The sequence below is a fragment of the Sorex araneus genome, chromosome X, assembly GCF_027595985.1.
Source record: "Sorex araneus isolate mSorAra2 chromosome X, mSorAra2.pri, whole genome shotgun sequence".
Lineage (NCBI taxonomy): Eukaryota > Metazoa > Chordata > Mammalia > Eulipotyphla > Soricidae > Sorex > Sorex araneus.
Window position 1 is genome coordinate 258,389,505 of NC_073313.1, and position 17,489 is coordinate 258,406,993.

A 17,489-nucleotide genomic window follows, 5' to 3' on the forward strand; every position below is an offset into this window, starting at 1 on the left:
CCCTGTGTACAGAGCCTGGAGTTAGCCCTGAACACTGCTGGGTGTGATTCAACTCCCCCCCATTAATTTTTTGGGGGGCATACCCAGAAGTACTCACCACTTCTGGCTCTGTGCTCAGGGATCACTCCTAGCAGTGCTCTAGGATCATATAGGGTGCTGAGGATTGAAGCTGGGTTGGTTGCATGCAAGGGCAAGCATCCTATCTACTTTACTATCACTCTGCCCTTCTGCCCAAATCAATTTTTAAACTTGTGATTACCTTGGATATAAATGAGTTAATAAAAGAATATACTCTGCTTATCATCAATAAGCATAAAAATACTTATTAGATTCTTTGGTCCCTGAATCCATGCACTAGGAAAATAGTTTCTCCCTAGTATACTAAAATGTAAAAAAAAATATTCTTCTTCAAGTTTTTAACTTGGAAGACTATTTACTGTTCAACAATCTCTGTTGAAAGTCAATGAGCCAGAGATATTTCTGGGTCACTGACATAGACAGAAACTGACTTCTTTTTTGTGAAATAACTGCACTGTAGCACTGTCGTCACATTGTTCATTGATCTGCTTGAGCGGTACCAGTAACATCTCCATTGTGAGATTTGTTGTTACTGTCTTTGGCATTTCGAATATGCCACAGGTTGCTTGCCAGGCTCTGCCGTGAAATAACAGAAAGTAGGTAAATAGACCTTTGAAGTTCAAAGAGAGGAAATTAGCTTCTGTGGGAGTAACTTGGTGGGAAGAACTTGCCCAGCCTAGAACAGGGCACTGCAACCCTCATGCTATCTTTTGAGTTCAGATGTTGTGTCAGAGAGGACAGTAACAACTGCATCTCCATTCTCCTCATCACAGAGCAAAGCTCATTACTTTATTCTTTATTCTCCAATTTCATTCCAGAAAGGCCATTTGGTTCCTAAAAACCACTCAAAGGACTAAATTCATGTTCTGAAATAATAGCCTCCATGCTTCTGGAAGAGAGCTTCTGAAATAAAGATTCACCTTTCATCTGTCTTATGCCAAATGCTGCTCTGTGGCAATGATTCCATCAGAAGACAGCCTTGTCTTGTGGCGGCCTCACCTCAACCTCAAGAGCCATGTGACAGATGGTTGCAGAAGCCAATTGCTGTATTTTATGAGACGTGTTATCAAGAAAAGCAACAGGGTGCTACTCTAGAGTACAACACACAGAAAATTAGGGTTGCTTCTGTAAAGAGGTAGCATGTGCCTTGACAATTGACTGAAATCAGTATCAGCTGTGCAGTGAGTAGAAGTCCTCACAAAGGGGATTGGTTCGACAAGTTCAGAGCCCGAGAGAATGCTGTGTATATGCACAGTGATGGGGGAATCAGGGTTAGGTCTGGACCAGATGCCAGCCATAGCCAGAAGATAGCCACAATGAGAATCGGACTTAATTTTGAAGGCAATGAGACCCCACTAGGAAGTTTTAGCAGCAGACTTGGCATGCTCCGATTTGTATTTCTAAAAGCTTCCTTTGAATGAATTAAGGCAAAGGAGGAAGCAGAAAGACTGTAAAGCTGTTAAAAGGTCATGTCTGGACATAGAAAAAAATAGAACATTATTGGTATGAACCAGAAGAGTGGATGGAGGAAAATGCTACTTGGAGCAGGGTGGACGGGTGTCTGTTGGGAGTTCAGTCTTCTGTAAGTGTTAAGTACAAGATTAGTCTCAGTTCTTACATTTCTTAACATTCAACATCCTCGTCAGCCTCCCATTCCATCCACGCTGGGATCCGTTCTCTGACACAGAGATTTTGCTTTTCTTGTCAGCCTCACTCATCAAGAAAGTGATGTTCTATATTCAGCACCTCATGGGTGCTGAATAAATATTGACTAAACAAACCCAGTGATGAATCATGTCTCTGCAAGTGTGAGTCCTTAGTAACGTGGAAATACAGACATGAGCTGGATCCTCCAATCCTTAGAGCATCACAGAACTAAGGGAATTTGGTGGGGTGGCAGGCGGAGGAGCAGAGTTTGGAGTCGCCCCAATTTCAACCCTTCCATGTCTGGCAGTAGAACGGTCATTCCATCCTCAGCTCTCCTTGGGTGAGAGGCTGTATACATACACCGCATCTGGCCCATGGCTGCAGGATGAACCTTCGAGATCACATTCTTGCCAGATTAACCGGGGCAGGATGCTCAAGCACATCAGCCCTGAAATGTCACTTGGGTTTAATGGAATAGGGCAGTCAACCATAAGGCATGTTCAGCAGGGCCTTTACTGGACAGGGAGGAAAAAAATAAACTGATGTTTCTATACCACGCAGCAGGGATCCACATTGTGCAAAGGGTCACAGAGTAAACCCTTAGGAACCTCTGTCTGTCTCTGTTCCTGCCATTCCGTTTCAACTCTGCAGTTCTATTTTGAGAGCAGTCAATAGCCACAGGTGAATGCATAGGAACCAATGTCTTCAAATAAAACAAACTGATATCAAACTCTACAATTTCTATGACTCTCATTGATTACAGAATACTATTTTTTTCCTGAAACTACTGGTCCAGTTTTGTTCAACCCAGGAAAGTGCAAAAGAAAAGAAGACAAAACTATTCTTAGTTCACAAGATATACAAAAAAGAGGCAGTAATTCACCTCCCAACTATCCTTTGCCAACCTTTCCTTTGTAGAGCAGAAAAGAAACTCCTCCATATGAATTTTGTTCAGACATTGACAGTCTGCACATAGTGATAATTGCCAACACTACCCTTTTGTTTCTCAGGGGCTTCATGTAACTGAAATGCAGCTGTTTTCGAAGACATTTTCATATGTTAGGGAACAAATGGTTTCAAGTATCTCTTGATCATCTGCTAATGACAAAGTGCTCTCTGCAGCTGCTCTCCAGGCCTTTTCTTCATCCTTTTGTATATTCTCCTGACAGAAGCCAAATGCCCATTGAACAATACACCCTGGGGTATTTGCTCCCAGTCTTCAAGCACACCAGTGACTTGCCACTTGCATTTGGAGTAAGATGCAAATGCCATATCTTGGAGTCACTCCCACCTCTATTCTATCTCCCATCTCTTCCTGACCTTTGGTACAAGTGTCCTTAAGCCTAATACTCTCCTTCATATTCAGACCTCAGTCTGGATAGCCCTTCCTTGGAAGTTTTACTTCCATAGGGGTCTGGAGAGATTGTAAAGCTGGTAGGGCACTTGTCTTCCTTCCTTCCTTCCTTCCTTTCTTTCTTTCTTTCTTTCTTTCTTTCTTTCTTTCTTTCTTTCTTTCTTTCTTTCTTTCTTTCTTTCTTTCTTTCTTTCTTTCTTTCTTTCTTTCTTTCTTTCGTCTTTCTTTCTTTCTTTCCTTCCTCTTTTTCTTTCTTTCATCACTGTGAGATACAGTTACAAAACTTTGATATTTGAGTTTCAGTCATAAAATGATCGAACACTGATCCCTCCACCATTGCACATTCTCCACTACCAATAACCCCACTATACCCCTCTTCCCAACCTTCCCAATGTCTCTATGGCAGACAATTTCCCCCATACTGTCTCTCTACTTCTGGGCATTATGATTTGAAATATAGATACTGAGAGGTTATCTCGTTTGGTTCTTTATTTACTTTCAGCACACATCTCCCATCCTGAATGATTCCTCCAACCATCATTGACTTAGTAATCCCCTCTCTATTCCAGTTGCCTTTTCCCCTAGCTCATGGGACAAAATTCCAACTATGGAGCAATGTTCCTGGCCCTTGTGTCTACTGTCCTTGGGTGTCAGTCTCAGATTATGCTATTTATATTCCACAAATGAGGGGCACTTGTCTTTCATATGACTAACCAGGACTCAGTTCCCAGAATCCCATATACTGTCCCGAGTACCACTCAAACTAATTCTTAAGTGCCAGAAAAATAAAAACAAAACATAGGCTACAAATTGACCTCTGAAAAGAAAATAAAAATGAAAAGAATCTGGAACAGATCTGCTTCTAAAGTACTTTCAGAAAAACAGAATGCAGATGGACAGTGATTCCTAGGTATACTTTAAGGGCATCCTGATGTGATTGAAATTTGGAGAATATTTACAGTAAAGTAATAAATTTTACTTTCTGTAAAGTGCCAGGAGTAACTCCTAAGCATTGATGGGTGTAGTCCCCAGGCCAAAAAATGTTACTTCCTCTGGGGAGTTGTCATTCACAGTTCTGTCCTACTTCCTTCCCCTGGTCGGTTCCTGTATTTGGCCCAGTTTTAACTTCTACAGAACTGGTCTTTCTCAGGATGATATGGTTAATTCGTTTCATTATTTTTGGCCTGCCTTTTATGGCCAAAAGGTAAGCTTCATGAAAACAAGGTCATTTCTGTTTGAACACAGTAATTTCTCCATACTGAGATCAATGCCTCATACTTATTATCATATGTGACATACTTATTGGATGAGGAAAGGAAGAAAATAGTCCAAGAGTGAATAGGTTGACATGATCAGACTTGTGCTAATATTTTGCCACAAATGGGAATGTGGGTGACTAAGTAAGAGGGAGAAGGGGTGAGATAGAGCAGGGACAATCATAACTTTGAGAATAGAACCAGGACTAGATTTTGAAGGAGAATTATGGCATTGCAAAACAGAAGCCTTTTCCTTTCAAGACCATGAGGGGAGTGGAGAGAGTTTTAACTAAGTACAAGTCAAAGTAATTTAGTATTATTGTTGGAATGTTTGTGTCTAGAAAATAAAGAAGTTCTGATTATGTCATCGAGGATGGCAGAGGTCATATATAGCAGACAAACAATTTTTCAATGAGAATGGGAAGATGTCATAATATATTTCCATGAGAATGTTTTGCAAATATTACAACCCCTCCAGCTGTAGCCATTGTCTTGCTGATGCAGGGTACCTTGAAGTAGCTTTGGATGCATTTGGGAAGAAAAGAACAGAAGGAACAATGCTTCCAGTTCCTAGTTGTGTATGTGTGTTTATGTGTGTTTATGTGCCTGGATGCATGTTGTTTGACAGAGAAAGGCTGTTTATCCAGCCTTTCCTACTGGCTAGTAGGCTGTTTAGGAAAATGAGAATGTGAAATTTTAAACAATGTGGTTCAACGTTGTCCTGCAATTCAGGTTCCAGTGTCCTGGCCCGACCACAGAAATGAGATTTCTGATAAGATTCTCTTAAACTGTGTCATCTGTTCTAAAATTGAGCATTTACAAAAGGTGAAAAACAGATGGGAAAATTTCTATTTTCCTGCCACAAATCTATCTCCACTCCATTTTATTTATTTATGTATTGGTAGACTTATTTGGGTGAAGGCCATACTTGGATGTGCTCTGGGTTTACTGCTGGCTCTGTTCTCAATACTTATTCCTGGCAGTGTATAGGGGACCCCATGCAGTCCCAGGGATCAAACTCTGGTCAGTTATATTTAAAGAAAGAACCTTATCTCCTATATTATTATTCTGGCAGTTCTATTTTACTTAAAAGTTTAACTTTTTATTGATTTTCATGAGTCAATACCATTATAGAATTTTTCAGGCAAACCTCAACACATCTATATGTGTATGGAATGTCCCATACCAACATTTCAGAATGATCCAATGAGCTAAAAAAAACAATCTGGGGACATTAGTCATGGTAGAACACATGTATTACATGCTTGAGGCCTTGCATATGATTCCCAATGCACAACAATCATTTCTAATCCACAACAAAGGATTCCTTGACCTATTCTTCCCATCTACACTTTTATCTTCATTCTTCCATCATTCTTGTCCTTGGAATAAAAATTGATTAACTTATGCATGAATTCTTTTATGTTAACCCATGCAAGGAAGTGACCAAGAAAACGAACTCTTCAGATATGTTTATACCAATTCCAAAGTTTATTTGTACTCATGCATTTATAGTAGCATTATGCGCAATATCCCAAAGACAAATGGATGGAACTAGATGTGATTATGCTAAGTGGAAATAAGTAAATACATGAAAATTACTAGATACCTTCACTCACACGTGGAAATTAAATACCTGAAGTAAAGTAAATGACAGTGTATAACAAAACGAAGGCCAAGAACGTGGCTCAAGTGGTAGAGAACATGCCTCCCATGGGTTTGATTTCTGGCACCACAGAAAGAAGAAAACAAAACAAATCCCCTGATTCAGTGAAAACTATGGTGGTGATTAGAAAAAAAACAAGTGAGTGGGGAAAATGGGGAATGGGATTTATCTGGTAGGTAAACGAAACAGGAACTATGGGAACTTTGACGATGGCTGTGTAACAATCACATGCATGTATATGGAGGTGTGATGCTTAACCCCTGAAGCTTCATAATGCCATACACCAATAGCATATCAACAATGATTTTTAAAACTAACCTTTCAGAATCTAGATACCTGACTTTTCCCCAAATGTAAGAGAGGAAATGGAAAATGGGACCCTCAGGGTGATAAGGCACAAAGGTTTACACAGCACAGAGTTCAAGTGTAGCTGACTTTTTATCTGCCATTAAATGTTCATGTTTTGAGTGTACATTTTTTTGTTTTCTTTTTAGGAATAAAACAAGTAAGATTATCAACTGCTCACTGAGCTCTCTGTTTATAAAGTTACAGTTACTAACAATTTTTTAATGTTTCAGAGAACATTTGACACATGATCCATAATGTTGCCAGGGTAACATTATCCATAATTTTACTGTACTTTTTTTCTAAATTGAGTTTCATCCTGGGGGGGTGGTGCTCCCCAGTGGTGCTCATGAGGTGGCTGATGCCCATTGGTGATTCTCTACTTACTGGGCCATCTATTCAGTGAGAGGGCCGAGGATGCAGTATGGCTTGGTACTTGCAGTGACAGGGATAACCAGGCAGTGTGAGGTGCCTCTATGGTGAAATCTGACGATGTTCAGGAACCAAACCCTATACTATTGCCAAGTCCTTGAATGTCCTTCTAATTCTCTCCTCTACCTTCCTCTGGACCAAGTCATGTGCGGAGTAGGGATATCACAGATCATGCAATCCTCCATGAAGAAGCAAACAAGGGCATTTCTTTGCCCACAAGCCTCAAGACTTCCTTCCGAAAGAAAACACATGATTAAGAAAGATTTTAAGAATTGCATCCTTTGTACCAAGAGATTGCTGCCTCTTAGATGAATTAGTTTTGGTTTCTTGGAAACTTGACAATTGCCCAGACAGAGGAAGTATGAGGTTAGTCAGACAACGGTTATAAACTCAGTCCTGGGCAGGGCACAAGAGCTAGCTGAAACCCAGGCACTACTTCTATCCCCAGTGACTCTGGTATCATGGAACCCCCAATCTTCCAATTTTAAGAGGTCCTGTAGGACTCCTGATTGCGGGGTACGGATTCCTGCTGAAAAAGACAAGCAGAGAAACCACAGGCTGAAGGAAGCGACCCCCTTGGAAGGATCAGTTTGCAGGGTAACACCCAAACTCACAAAGCTTGGGAAGCGAGAGACACACTTACTGAGAAATCATCCTTGGGGAAGAAGAGGAGATCCTGAATGGGGTGATTCCGATAGGTCTTCTCAAGCTCTTCAATGACGGTTTCGTAATCCAAAGGCTCAAGAAGTCTGGGCTTTTCCTGCTGAAAAAAAGAAAATAGGATATCAACCACAAAAACACTGAAAATTCTTCTCCTCAGTGTCTGGTTGGATTTAATTTCTTGTATGACTCCGAGGGTTTGATATAGTGCCCACTTTCCGGCAGAAACACCAGGACTCAGGGAATTTAGGGAAAGCCAAATAAGTCTTCCAGCTCTGAAGCAAGATGAGATGCTGCTGAAATACTAGATGTCTGTAAAATAAGACAGGCTGCTCCCACAGAGTACCCACCCGGAGCTCTGGGAATCATGTCCTACCCCATCCACAGCATAGATGCTGATGACAATGCAAGTATCGGAGTTGTCACTGTAACACAGATTCTATGTCAGGAATAATTGCTTGGCTCTGAGCCTCTCTGTAGCTGGAGAGAAAGGTAGGGTAATTCACTAATAGATCTGGACGACACAATTATTACAGATGTAGTGTAGTGAAAATGGAGAAGAGTCTTAAAAAAAAAAACCTCAAGATAGTCACACCACATTAAAGCCCTAAAATCTTCCCTGTTCCCTAAGAAGCAGCCCAAAATGCCTATCCCCCCAACCTCCCAAATTATGCCAGTGGAAGAAGGGGCTCTTGTCCCATGAAAAAGTGTGGGAGGATGCGTTTAGTGCAAACTATACAGAACTCATCAAATACTGAGAAAAACAGAGGACAAATAAAGACCAAAACAAGAAACCAAGGGCACAACATAGATTCCCAAAATCTTTTATGAAGCATTTATTCAACTTTGGTGAGAGAGGATGTTTTTGGAATTGTTTCAGCTCCTGGAAGCTGGGTAATTACCATAAAATTTGGATTATAAAGTAATCTAACCTCATTAATGCAAGAATTATATTTTCCTTTTTTTGTGTCAGTGATATTAACAGGAAAATGACATCCCACTTTACCCCTCCTTCTGGTGAATCATACAGATTTAAGTTCGATTTTTAAGGCTCTTTTAGAAAATCTCTGCTGGGAGCACTCTATAAACTTCATTGATGTTTGAATCATTGCTAATGGGCTCCGCAAAGTAGTTCATTTTGATGATTTTCCAAATATAAAAAGATAAGACAAAATGTTTACGAGGCCAATTTAAGGATTTCCAAGTTCTTTCTGCATTAAAACAGAACAACAACAAAAGCAAATCCATTTTACAAATGTTTACTCAAACTGAGGGTTATGTAAGGTAAATGCTCTATGGAAATCTCCTTCGAGTCAGGTTGCTATATTACATCAGTTAAAATATGGAATTAGGGGCCAGAGAGATAGTACAGCAAGTAGGTTGCATTCCTAACACACATCATGTGAACATGGGTTCAACCCCTCAGAATCCTATTTGGTCCCCCGAGCCCTTGGCAGGAGTGATCCCTCAGTTCAGAGCCACGAGTAAGACCTGAGTACTACCAGGTGTGACCCCCAAAAAAACCAAACTCCCCCAAAATAATTACAAGCAATATTTGAAGAAAATAATAAATTGGTTGTTCAACATAATTTAGTGAAAGTATAATGAAGCATTGACTTTTTGGTGTAGAAACACTATGGCATGGTGTGGGTAATTTTCAAAAGAATCATTCTAGAATCCTTGTTTTTTTGATGTGATTATTCTAATTAGGCATATTTTAAGTTTCAACTTTCCATTTTCCCAGGCAAATCTTTATTCAAGGATAACAAATTGATAGTTCAAGAGGCAAATGCAACCTCCAGATGTTTGATTTGGCTTCAAGAGTAACTTAATTTTATTTTTAGTTGGCTCTCTATGTTGTAAGTGAGGTATTTCATTTAACTTTAACTACAGACCTTGGTAGTTCTCATCCATTACTCTTTTTCATTTATTTTTTTTACCTGCAATGTTATCTCTTTACAGTACTGTTTGCACTATTAACTTTCTTTTTTTTTCTATTAGCTTTAAGTCTAAAATGTGGCCTACTCTGGAAATGTTTCCTTCCTTCCCAATATTGTGGTTATGTATAGAATGCAAAGAGTCAAACAAAATGATATATTCAGTGAACTTTATTCACAATAGACAAGATATGGAAACAAGAGATCACTGGCTAATGAATGGATAAAGATAGAGCATATCTAATAGAATATTACTCAGTTATATGAAAGACAAAATCATATATTTTGCGATAACAAGTGAAGTTGGAGAGACATGATGTGTGAAATAAATCAGAAAGATAAAGGGGAAACACTACACACACTACAGTCTCATTCTTATGTGAAAACTAAAAGAATAAAGCAAATTAATGAATAAAACTGGATAAGGAGGTCAAATATATGGTCAAGGGTGGAAACTGGACTTTTGATGGTGATACTAAAATAGCCTACATAGTGGTGTGTGTGGGCTGAGCTAGGATCAAAAGATGTCTGCAGTTTGCAGAAGCTTTTGAATGAAAGGCCCCAAGATGCAGGACGCTCTAAACTTGGGCCGGAAACTGCAAGGACTTAATACCTAAAGTCACAGGTCAGAGGACCAGTGGGAGTGGCTTCCTGAGTGGCGCCCCATGAGGTAATCTCCCCACCGTATCCCATAAGCACCACAAATTAGTTTCTTATATGCAACTCTCACTAGGCCAGTCCTGACCACCCCGAACATATTAATCCAACAATCTATTAACCACTATTCCAATTAACATTTTCCTCCAAACACAAAAACAATGGTGAGTGCAAGAGTCCAAACTGCAAAGGTCACAATACAGCAAAACAGACTCCCCGGGTTTGGTGAGTGAAGACACCAGCCCAGATGACCCAACAAATAATAAAGAGCTATATAACCTCTCTGATAAGAAATTTAGAAGGAAGCTATTAAGGATGTACAGGAAACTCAAGAAAACAATGGAACATATCACCAATAAAATACAAGAGTTCATCAATTTCCTTGAGCGGGCACCAGTAACGTCTCCATTGTGAGACTTGTTACTGTTTTTTGGCATATTGAATATGCCACGGGTAGCCTGCCAGGCTCTGAAGTAAGGGTGGGATACTCTTGTTAGCTTGCCGGGTTCTCTGAGAGGGACAAGGGATCGAACCTGGGTTGGCCACATGCAAGGCAAATGCCCTACCCATTGTGCTATTGTTGAAGTCCTTCATATCCAAGAGGATAGGAAAGCAAATATGAGGACAATACAAATAAAATTACAAACAGAAGTGACAGGTCTGAAAAATCTGGTACGTGAAATGAAAAACTCATTGAGGACAGAATTAGTAAGCTCCAAGATGAGGTGCACAGAATCTCCAGACAACAGCAGCTGATGGAAAAGAGCCTCAAAATAAACCAACAGATGACAAGAGAATATTTGAATGAGTTCAAGAAGAACAACGTAAGAATCACTGGAGTACCAGAGGGGCAGGAAGACAACCCTGATGAAGAAGCAACAGTCAAAGATATCATTGCTTAGAAGTTCAAACTTCAGACTCAAAACCTTTGTTACAAGAAGAACTAAACGAGTTACTTTAAGGCAAGGCAAGTGCCTCAAACACACCAAACTCCTGAACAAAGATGGGACAAAACCCCCTAACAATGATCTCTCTCAATGTCAATGGTCTAAATACACCAATTAAGAGACACAGAGTGGAAGGATAAATCAGGAAATTGAACCGAACATAGTGCATTCAAGGAACACATGAACAGTCAAAGAAAACAGAGACTCAAAGTCAAAGGATAGAAAACAATTCTACAAGCAAACAACTCCCTAAAAAAAGCCAGGGTGGCCATATTAGTATCAGACTATGCCGAGTTCAGGCTACAGAAGGTTCTAAGAGACAGTGAAGGTCATTTCTTAATGATCAAGGGATCTGTACATTACGAAAAACTCACACTCCTAAACATATATGCACCTAGTGAGGGACCATAAAAATATTAAAAACAACTACTAATAGACTTGAAGAAAGACATTGATAACAATGCAATAGCAATTGTAGATTTCAACACTGGTTTATCACCTTTCAATAGGTTAACCATACCTTGCTCAGCAAGTAAACACTTCATATGAGGGAAGAAATGGAATATCATATATGTATATACTGATCCCTCAGAAACTGAGCACACATTCTTCTCCAGAGCACGCAGAACATAATTCAAGATAGATCACATGATGAGTCACAAAGCATACCTCTGTAAAACGAAGAGTACAGAAACTGTATCAACTATCTTTTCAGACCATGATGCACTAAAATAGAAGTGAATAAAGCACAAAAGGAAAATAAGTCAAACACCTGAACAGCTCACTACTGAACAGACAGTGGCTTAAAAAGGAAATAAAAAAGGAATTAAAAATATTTTTGGAAACAAATGAAAATGAAGACACAAGCTACCAGAACTTGTGAAACACAGCAAAAGCTGCATTAAGAGGACAGTTTATAGCTCTGCAAGCATTCATCAGGAAGGAAGAGCACACATAAATAATTTTACTTTATGGCTCAAGACCTTGTCAAACGACCAACAAAAAGAGTCAAAACCAGGCATGAGGGAAGGAAATAATAAAACTTAGAGCAAAAATGAATGAGCTGAAAGCCCAAAAAACAATCCAAAAGATCAATGAAACCAAGAGCTGGTTCTTTGAGAAAATAAACAAGACCACTAAACCACTAGTAAGACTCACAAAGAAAGAGTGAGAACCCTAATAAACTAAATCAGAAATAAAAGTCGGACATCACAAAACTGAAACCATGGAAATTCAAAGGATCATTAGATATTACTTTAAGAATCTTTTTTTTTTTGGTTTTGGTTTTTGGGTCACACCCGGTGATGCACAGAAGTTACTCCTGGCTCATGCACTCAGGAAATACTACTGGTGGTGCTCAGGGGACCATATGGGATGCTGGGAATCGAACTCAGGTCGGCTGCGTGCAAGGCAAATGCCCTACCAGCTGTGCTATCGCTCCAACCCCACTTTGAGAAACTTTATGCCATGAAAAAAGAGGACCTCAGGTACTGGCCCCTCCTGCCGCCGCCAAAATGTGACCCCGGGGGCCGCACACTCGTGTGGCTCCTCCACAGGTGCACGAGCGTGAATCCAGACCCAGCTGAACCACTTTCGACATGGGAAGCTCCTTGCAGAATGTCTCCAGCCTGAGAACTAAGCCTCGGCCCTGTGCCCGCCCAGGAGGGGAAAGGTATTTCTCTCTCACCTCTCCCATTCCGGGGATGAAGGGCGCGGGGCCCGCCATATTAAGACGACCACAGATGGGGTTTACAAGCTTGCAATGATCCAATCTCTGGAAGAAATCTCCCTGGACTTAGTTGTTAAAGTACAGAAATCCAAAACCACGTGGCTGCTACCGCGGCCGCGCAACCTCATTTCTCTTCACAACAGGTCTGACTCTAGTGGGGTACTCCTAACAATAATGGTGATGTTTGTGTTGAAATATTGAATGTAACCAAAGCAAATAGAAAGTAAAGTGAAATTTATTAGTTACAAGGCAGGGGTAGGGGTGTGGGGGTGGGCAGGATGGGAGGTGTACTGTGTTTTTTGGTTTTTTTTTTTTTGGTGGTGGGATATGGGCACTGGTGAAGGGATGGTTGTTTCAGCATTGTATGACTAAGACTTAAGCCTGAAAGCATTGTAATTTTTCACATGGTGATTCAATAAAATAAAATTCTTATAAAAAAAAGAAAAAAGAGAACCTCAAAGAAACAGATAAATTCCTGGATTCCTATAACCACCTAAGACTGAAACAAAAATATCTGAAATACCTGAACAGACCTATGATTATATAGCAAATTGAAATGGTAATCAAAATTCTTCCCCCAAACAAAACCCTGGCCCAGATGGATAAACTAGTGAATTCTTTCAAACCTTTAGAGAGAACCTACTCCAGATCTTTTTCAAGCTTTTCCAAGAAACTGACAAAACAGAAACACTTCCAAAGAGTTTCTATGAGGCACATATCACCTGATAGCAAAAGCAGACAGAAACAGCACAGAAGAAGAGAGATTCAGGCTGCTATCTCTGATGAACATAGATAGAAAGATCCTCAATAACATACTACCAAATCAATCCAATGATTCATCAAAAGATCATAAACTATAACCAAATAAGTAGGATTCATTTTGGGGATGCAAGAACATTTTAACACTCACATGTCAATCAAAATAATACACCATATCAATAAAAGAAAATATAGAAACCATATGATCACATCAATAGATGCAGAGAAAGCATTTGACAAGATCTAGCACCCATTTATTATAAAATTATCAACAAAATGGGAGTTGAAGAAACTTTCCTCAGTATAGTCAAAACCATCTACCATGAACCCACAGAAAGCATTATACTCTATAAGGGAAAAAACTGAAAACCTTACCTTTAAGTTCAAGAACAAGAAAAAGGTTGCTCACTCTCACCATTTCTATTCAATATAGAACTGGAAGTACTTGCCATAGCAGTTAGACAAGAAAAAGACACAAAGGGCATCCAGACAGGAAAGGAAGAAGTCAAGCTATCACTATTTGTAGATAGTTAGAAAATCCTCAAGACTCTATGAAAAAAAGCTCCTAGAAACAATAGATTTTCATAGTAAAGTGGCAGGTTAGAAAATAAATACCCAAAAGTCCATGGATTTCCTATATACAAATAAAGGGAAGAAAGATATATTCAAAAATCATTCCCTTTCACAATTGTGCCACAGAAAATCAAGAACCTTGGAATCAGCTTAACTGCAGAAGTGAAGGGTCTATATTTCAAGAACACAAACACTACTACTTCAAGAAATAAAATAAATGAGAAAATGAGACACATTCCCTTCTCATGGATAGGGAAGATTAACATTGTTAAAATGGCAATACAACCCCAAAGCACTATACAGATTCAATATGATCTCTATAAGGATACCCATGATGTGTTTCAAAGAAATAGACAGAACACTCCTGAAATTCATATGGAACAATGAAACCCACAATAACTAAAGCAATTCTTATGGAAAAAAGATGGGAAACATTACCTTCCCCAAGTTCAAATTGTACTACAAAGCAATCACAATTAAAACATCATAGTATTGGAATAAACACAGACCTACAGACCAATGGAATAGCACTGAATATATCCTGACACAGACCCTAAAATATTTGATCACTTAATCTTTGCTAAAGGAGCAGGAAATGTGAAGTGGACTAAGGAAAGCGTCTTTAACAAGTGGTGCTGGGATAACTGAACAGCTATATGCAAAACTGAGCTCAGACCTCTCTTTAGTGCCAGGCACAAAAGTCAGGTATATGAAAGAAAATGTAAGTAGAACCCTCCATAACATCGAAGCTAAAGGCATCTTTACAGAAGAAACACCATTGGCCAAGGAAGTGGAAGTAAAGATAAACAAATGGGACTATATTAAACTAGAAAGCTTCTGTGCCTCAAAAGAAATGGTGACCAAGATACACAGGCATCCCATGGAGTGGGGAAAATATTTACCCAATACTCATCAGATAAGGGGTTAATATCCAAGATATATGAGGCACTGGTAGAACTTTATGAGAGAAAAAATCCAGCCCCATCAAGAATGGGGAGAAGAAATGAACAGAAATTTCCTCAAAGATTAAATACAAATGGTCAAAAGGCACATGAAAAAGTGCTCTCCATCACTAATCATCAGGAAGATTTCAATCAAGACAATGAGATATTATCTTTCACCTCGGAGGCTGACACACATCAAAAAGTACTAAAACAACCAGTGCTGGTACAGATGCAGATAGAAAACTACTCTCCTTCACTGTCTGTGGGAAAGCCAACTGGTCCAGTCTTTATGGAAAACAATATGGGTATTTCTCAAAAAAACTAGAAATTGAGCTTCCATATGACCCAGCAATACCACTTCTGGGAATATATCCCCGGGGCACCAAAACAGAGTAGAAATGCCCTTTGCACTTCTATTGTCATTGCAGTACTGTTCACAATTCACAGACTCTGGAAACAACCTGAGTGCCCAAGAACAGATGACTGGTTAAAGAAATTACTGAAAACCTACACAATGGTATACTACTAAGCATTATGGAGTCCTAAAATTTGCTTATAAATGGATAGACATGGAGAGTATCATGCTGAGTGAAATGAGTCAGAAGGAGAGGGACAGACACGGAATGACTGTGGTATTTGCGGGATATTAAAATGAAACATAGTATGAAACTAATACGTGAGGACAGTAATATAAGGGCTGGGAGAATTGGTTCATGGTTGGGAGCCTGCCTCAAGTTGGGATAGAGAAGGGACCATGATGACAATAAAAATAGTGGTTGGAAGTGATCTCTCTGTGTGCTGAAAGTGGGTAAAGGAGCAAGCATGATGGTCTCTCATATCTGCTCTGCAAACTATAATTCCCCAGAGTAGAGAGAGATTAAGAAGAAAAGTGCCTGACATAGAGGCAGTTGGGTGTCCAGGCAGAGTAGTGGGAGGGATACTGGGGACATTGGTGATGGGAAATGTACTCTGACGGAGAGATGGGTATTGGAACATTGAATGACTGAAACCCAGTCATGAACAGCTTTGTAACAGTATATCTCACAAAGATTCAATTAAAAAATACCTACACAGTCATCAAATTAGAAGTGTGTGCATCTCAAAGCTATAGAATTCTACCAACCAATGCCATTTCTATAAAACACATCAGAAGAAGACCTGTAGGAAGGTCCCATATCTGCCAAAGAATTTTTGGTTATTTCCCTTCTTTGTATTGTTTCTTCAGCTTCTGTATGTATTTCAAAGTACCAAGTATATGCTTTGGAACTAAATAACCGTCAGCCATAGAGGTATTTTCCCTTCTTCACACCAATGTGAATAAGGTGTGGTTCCATAGGTGTTTAAAGGCAAATAACAGACAGATGTGTTAAGAGGCCTCTGACAACTTTTGTTTTATCTTCTAAATTCTCTCCCCTGTTAATGTCAAGCCTGGGTGTTAATAAACAAGCTGGAGACAAGAAGGTTTTCACAAAATATTGCTTTCTACCACAACTCCTTAAAATTAATCCCACCTGAAACAATACAACAGCAAAATCAGAGCCTGAAAGTGAAAAGTCATTAATAAAATCAAAGAAACGGAATCCTAAGCTTTTCTTGATATATCCAATAAAAGACATCATCTACAAGCATCTTGAAAGGTATGCTTTTAGTTTAAATATATAGTTTGGATTTCTAACGTGGTGCTCAGCTCTTTCTGGTAATAATTAGTTTGGCAATGGGGTTCTGATGCCTGAGGAGCACCAGGTCACAAATGATTATACTGAGTAGCTTTCCATCCTACACACAATGGTACCCAGAATTCTGGGTACCAAGCTAGGATTAGGCTTAATCAAGCAATACTGGGTATCAAGCTAGGATTAGGGTGAATGCCAGGCATATGCTCTATCCCTTTAAGCTATCTTTCCAGATGGGAAGAGATGTTCTAATTGATTAGTTTTAGGCTGAGACTTATCAGTCAATTAATGACATGAATGATTATTTTCATTTTTAGAGTGTTGCAATGATTTCTTTTGACTTAGGGATATAAATATCTAGATGATGCTTCATAGAATAAAATGAACAGTAACAGTATATCTCACAGAGATACACTTTTTAATCCACAGAGAGTACATAATATTCAAGTTATGTCATTCCAGTGACTAGCTATTTAGCTAAAATATTCATTATTTCACACATTTGTGGTTATGAAGTTTAAAAATAAAATTACAATGAAATATTTCACTGCACCTAAAATCTTAGATTGGGGATGCTTATAAAAAACCTTTTATGTATTTGGGATGGAAAGAATACAGGCCGTGGAACCAATGATTTTCTAAAGGCTAGAAGTCATTTATTTCTGAGTGTTTTTCAAGAGATAGATACATACAAGGTTTGATCAACTAATTTCTCACAAATACTGTTTATAGAGACACTGAGTCAAATTAGGAACTGAACAACATTGACTCACAAATGTGTAATGGCTGGGTTGTCCCTCCTGAATTTAAAGTGGCTCTTTTTTTTATTTTT

At 39.2% G+C, this 17,489-nt stretch overlaps 1 protein-coding gene across 9 annotated transcripts in view; it reads right to left on the reverse strand.

Annotated features, from left to right (window-relative positions):
- The window catches only part of DOCK10 (dedicator of cytokinesis 10), a 314,615-nt gene that overhangs the window by 168,887 nt on the left and 128,239 nt on the right, over window positions 1-17,489 (reverse strand). For 7 of the 9 annotated variants that reach the window (XM_055120249.1, XM_004610790.2, XM_055120251.1 and 4 more), the window contains exon 2: window positions 7,422-7,541. In XM_055120249.1, coding sequence (XP_054976224.1) covers window positions 7,422-7,541 — 120 coding nt within the window. The remainder of the gene's footprint in view (window positions 1-7,421; window positions 7,542-17,489) is intronic. The other 2 variants (XM_055120250.1, XM_055120246.1) reach the window with 1 other exon arrangement.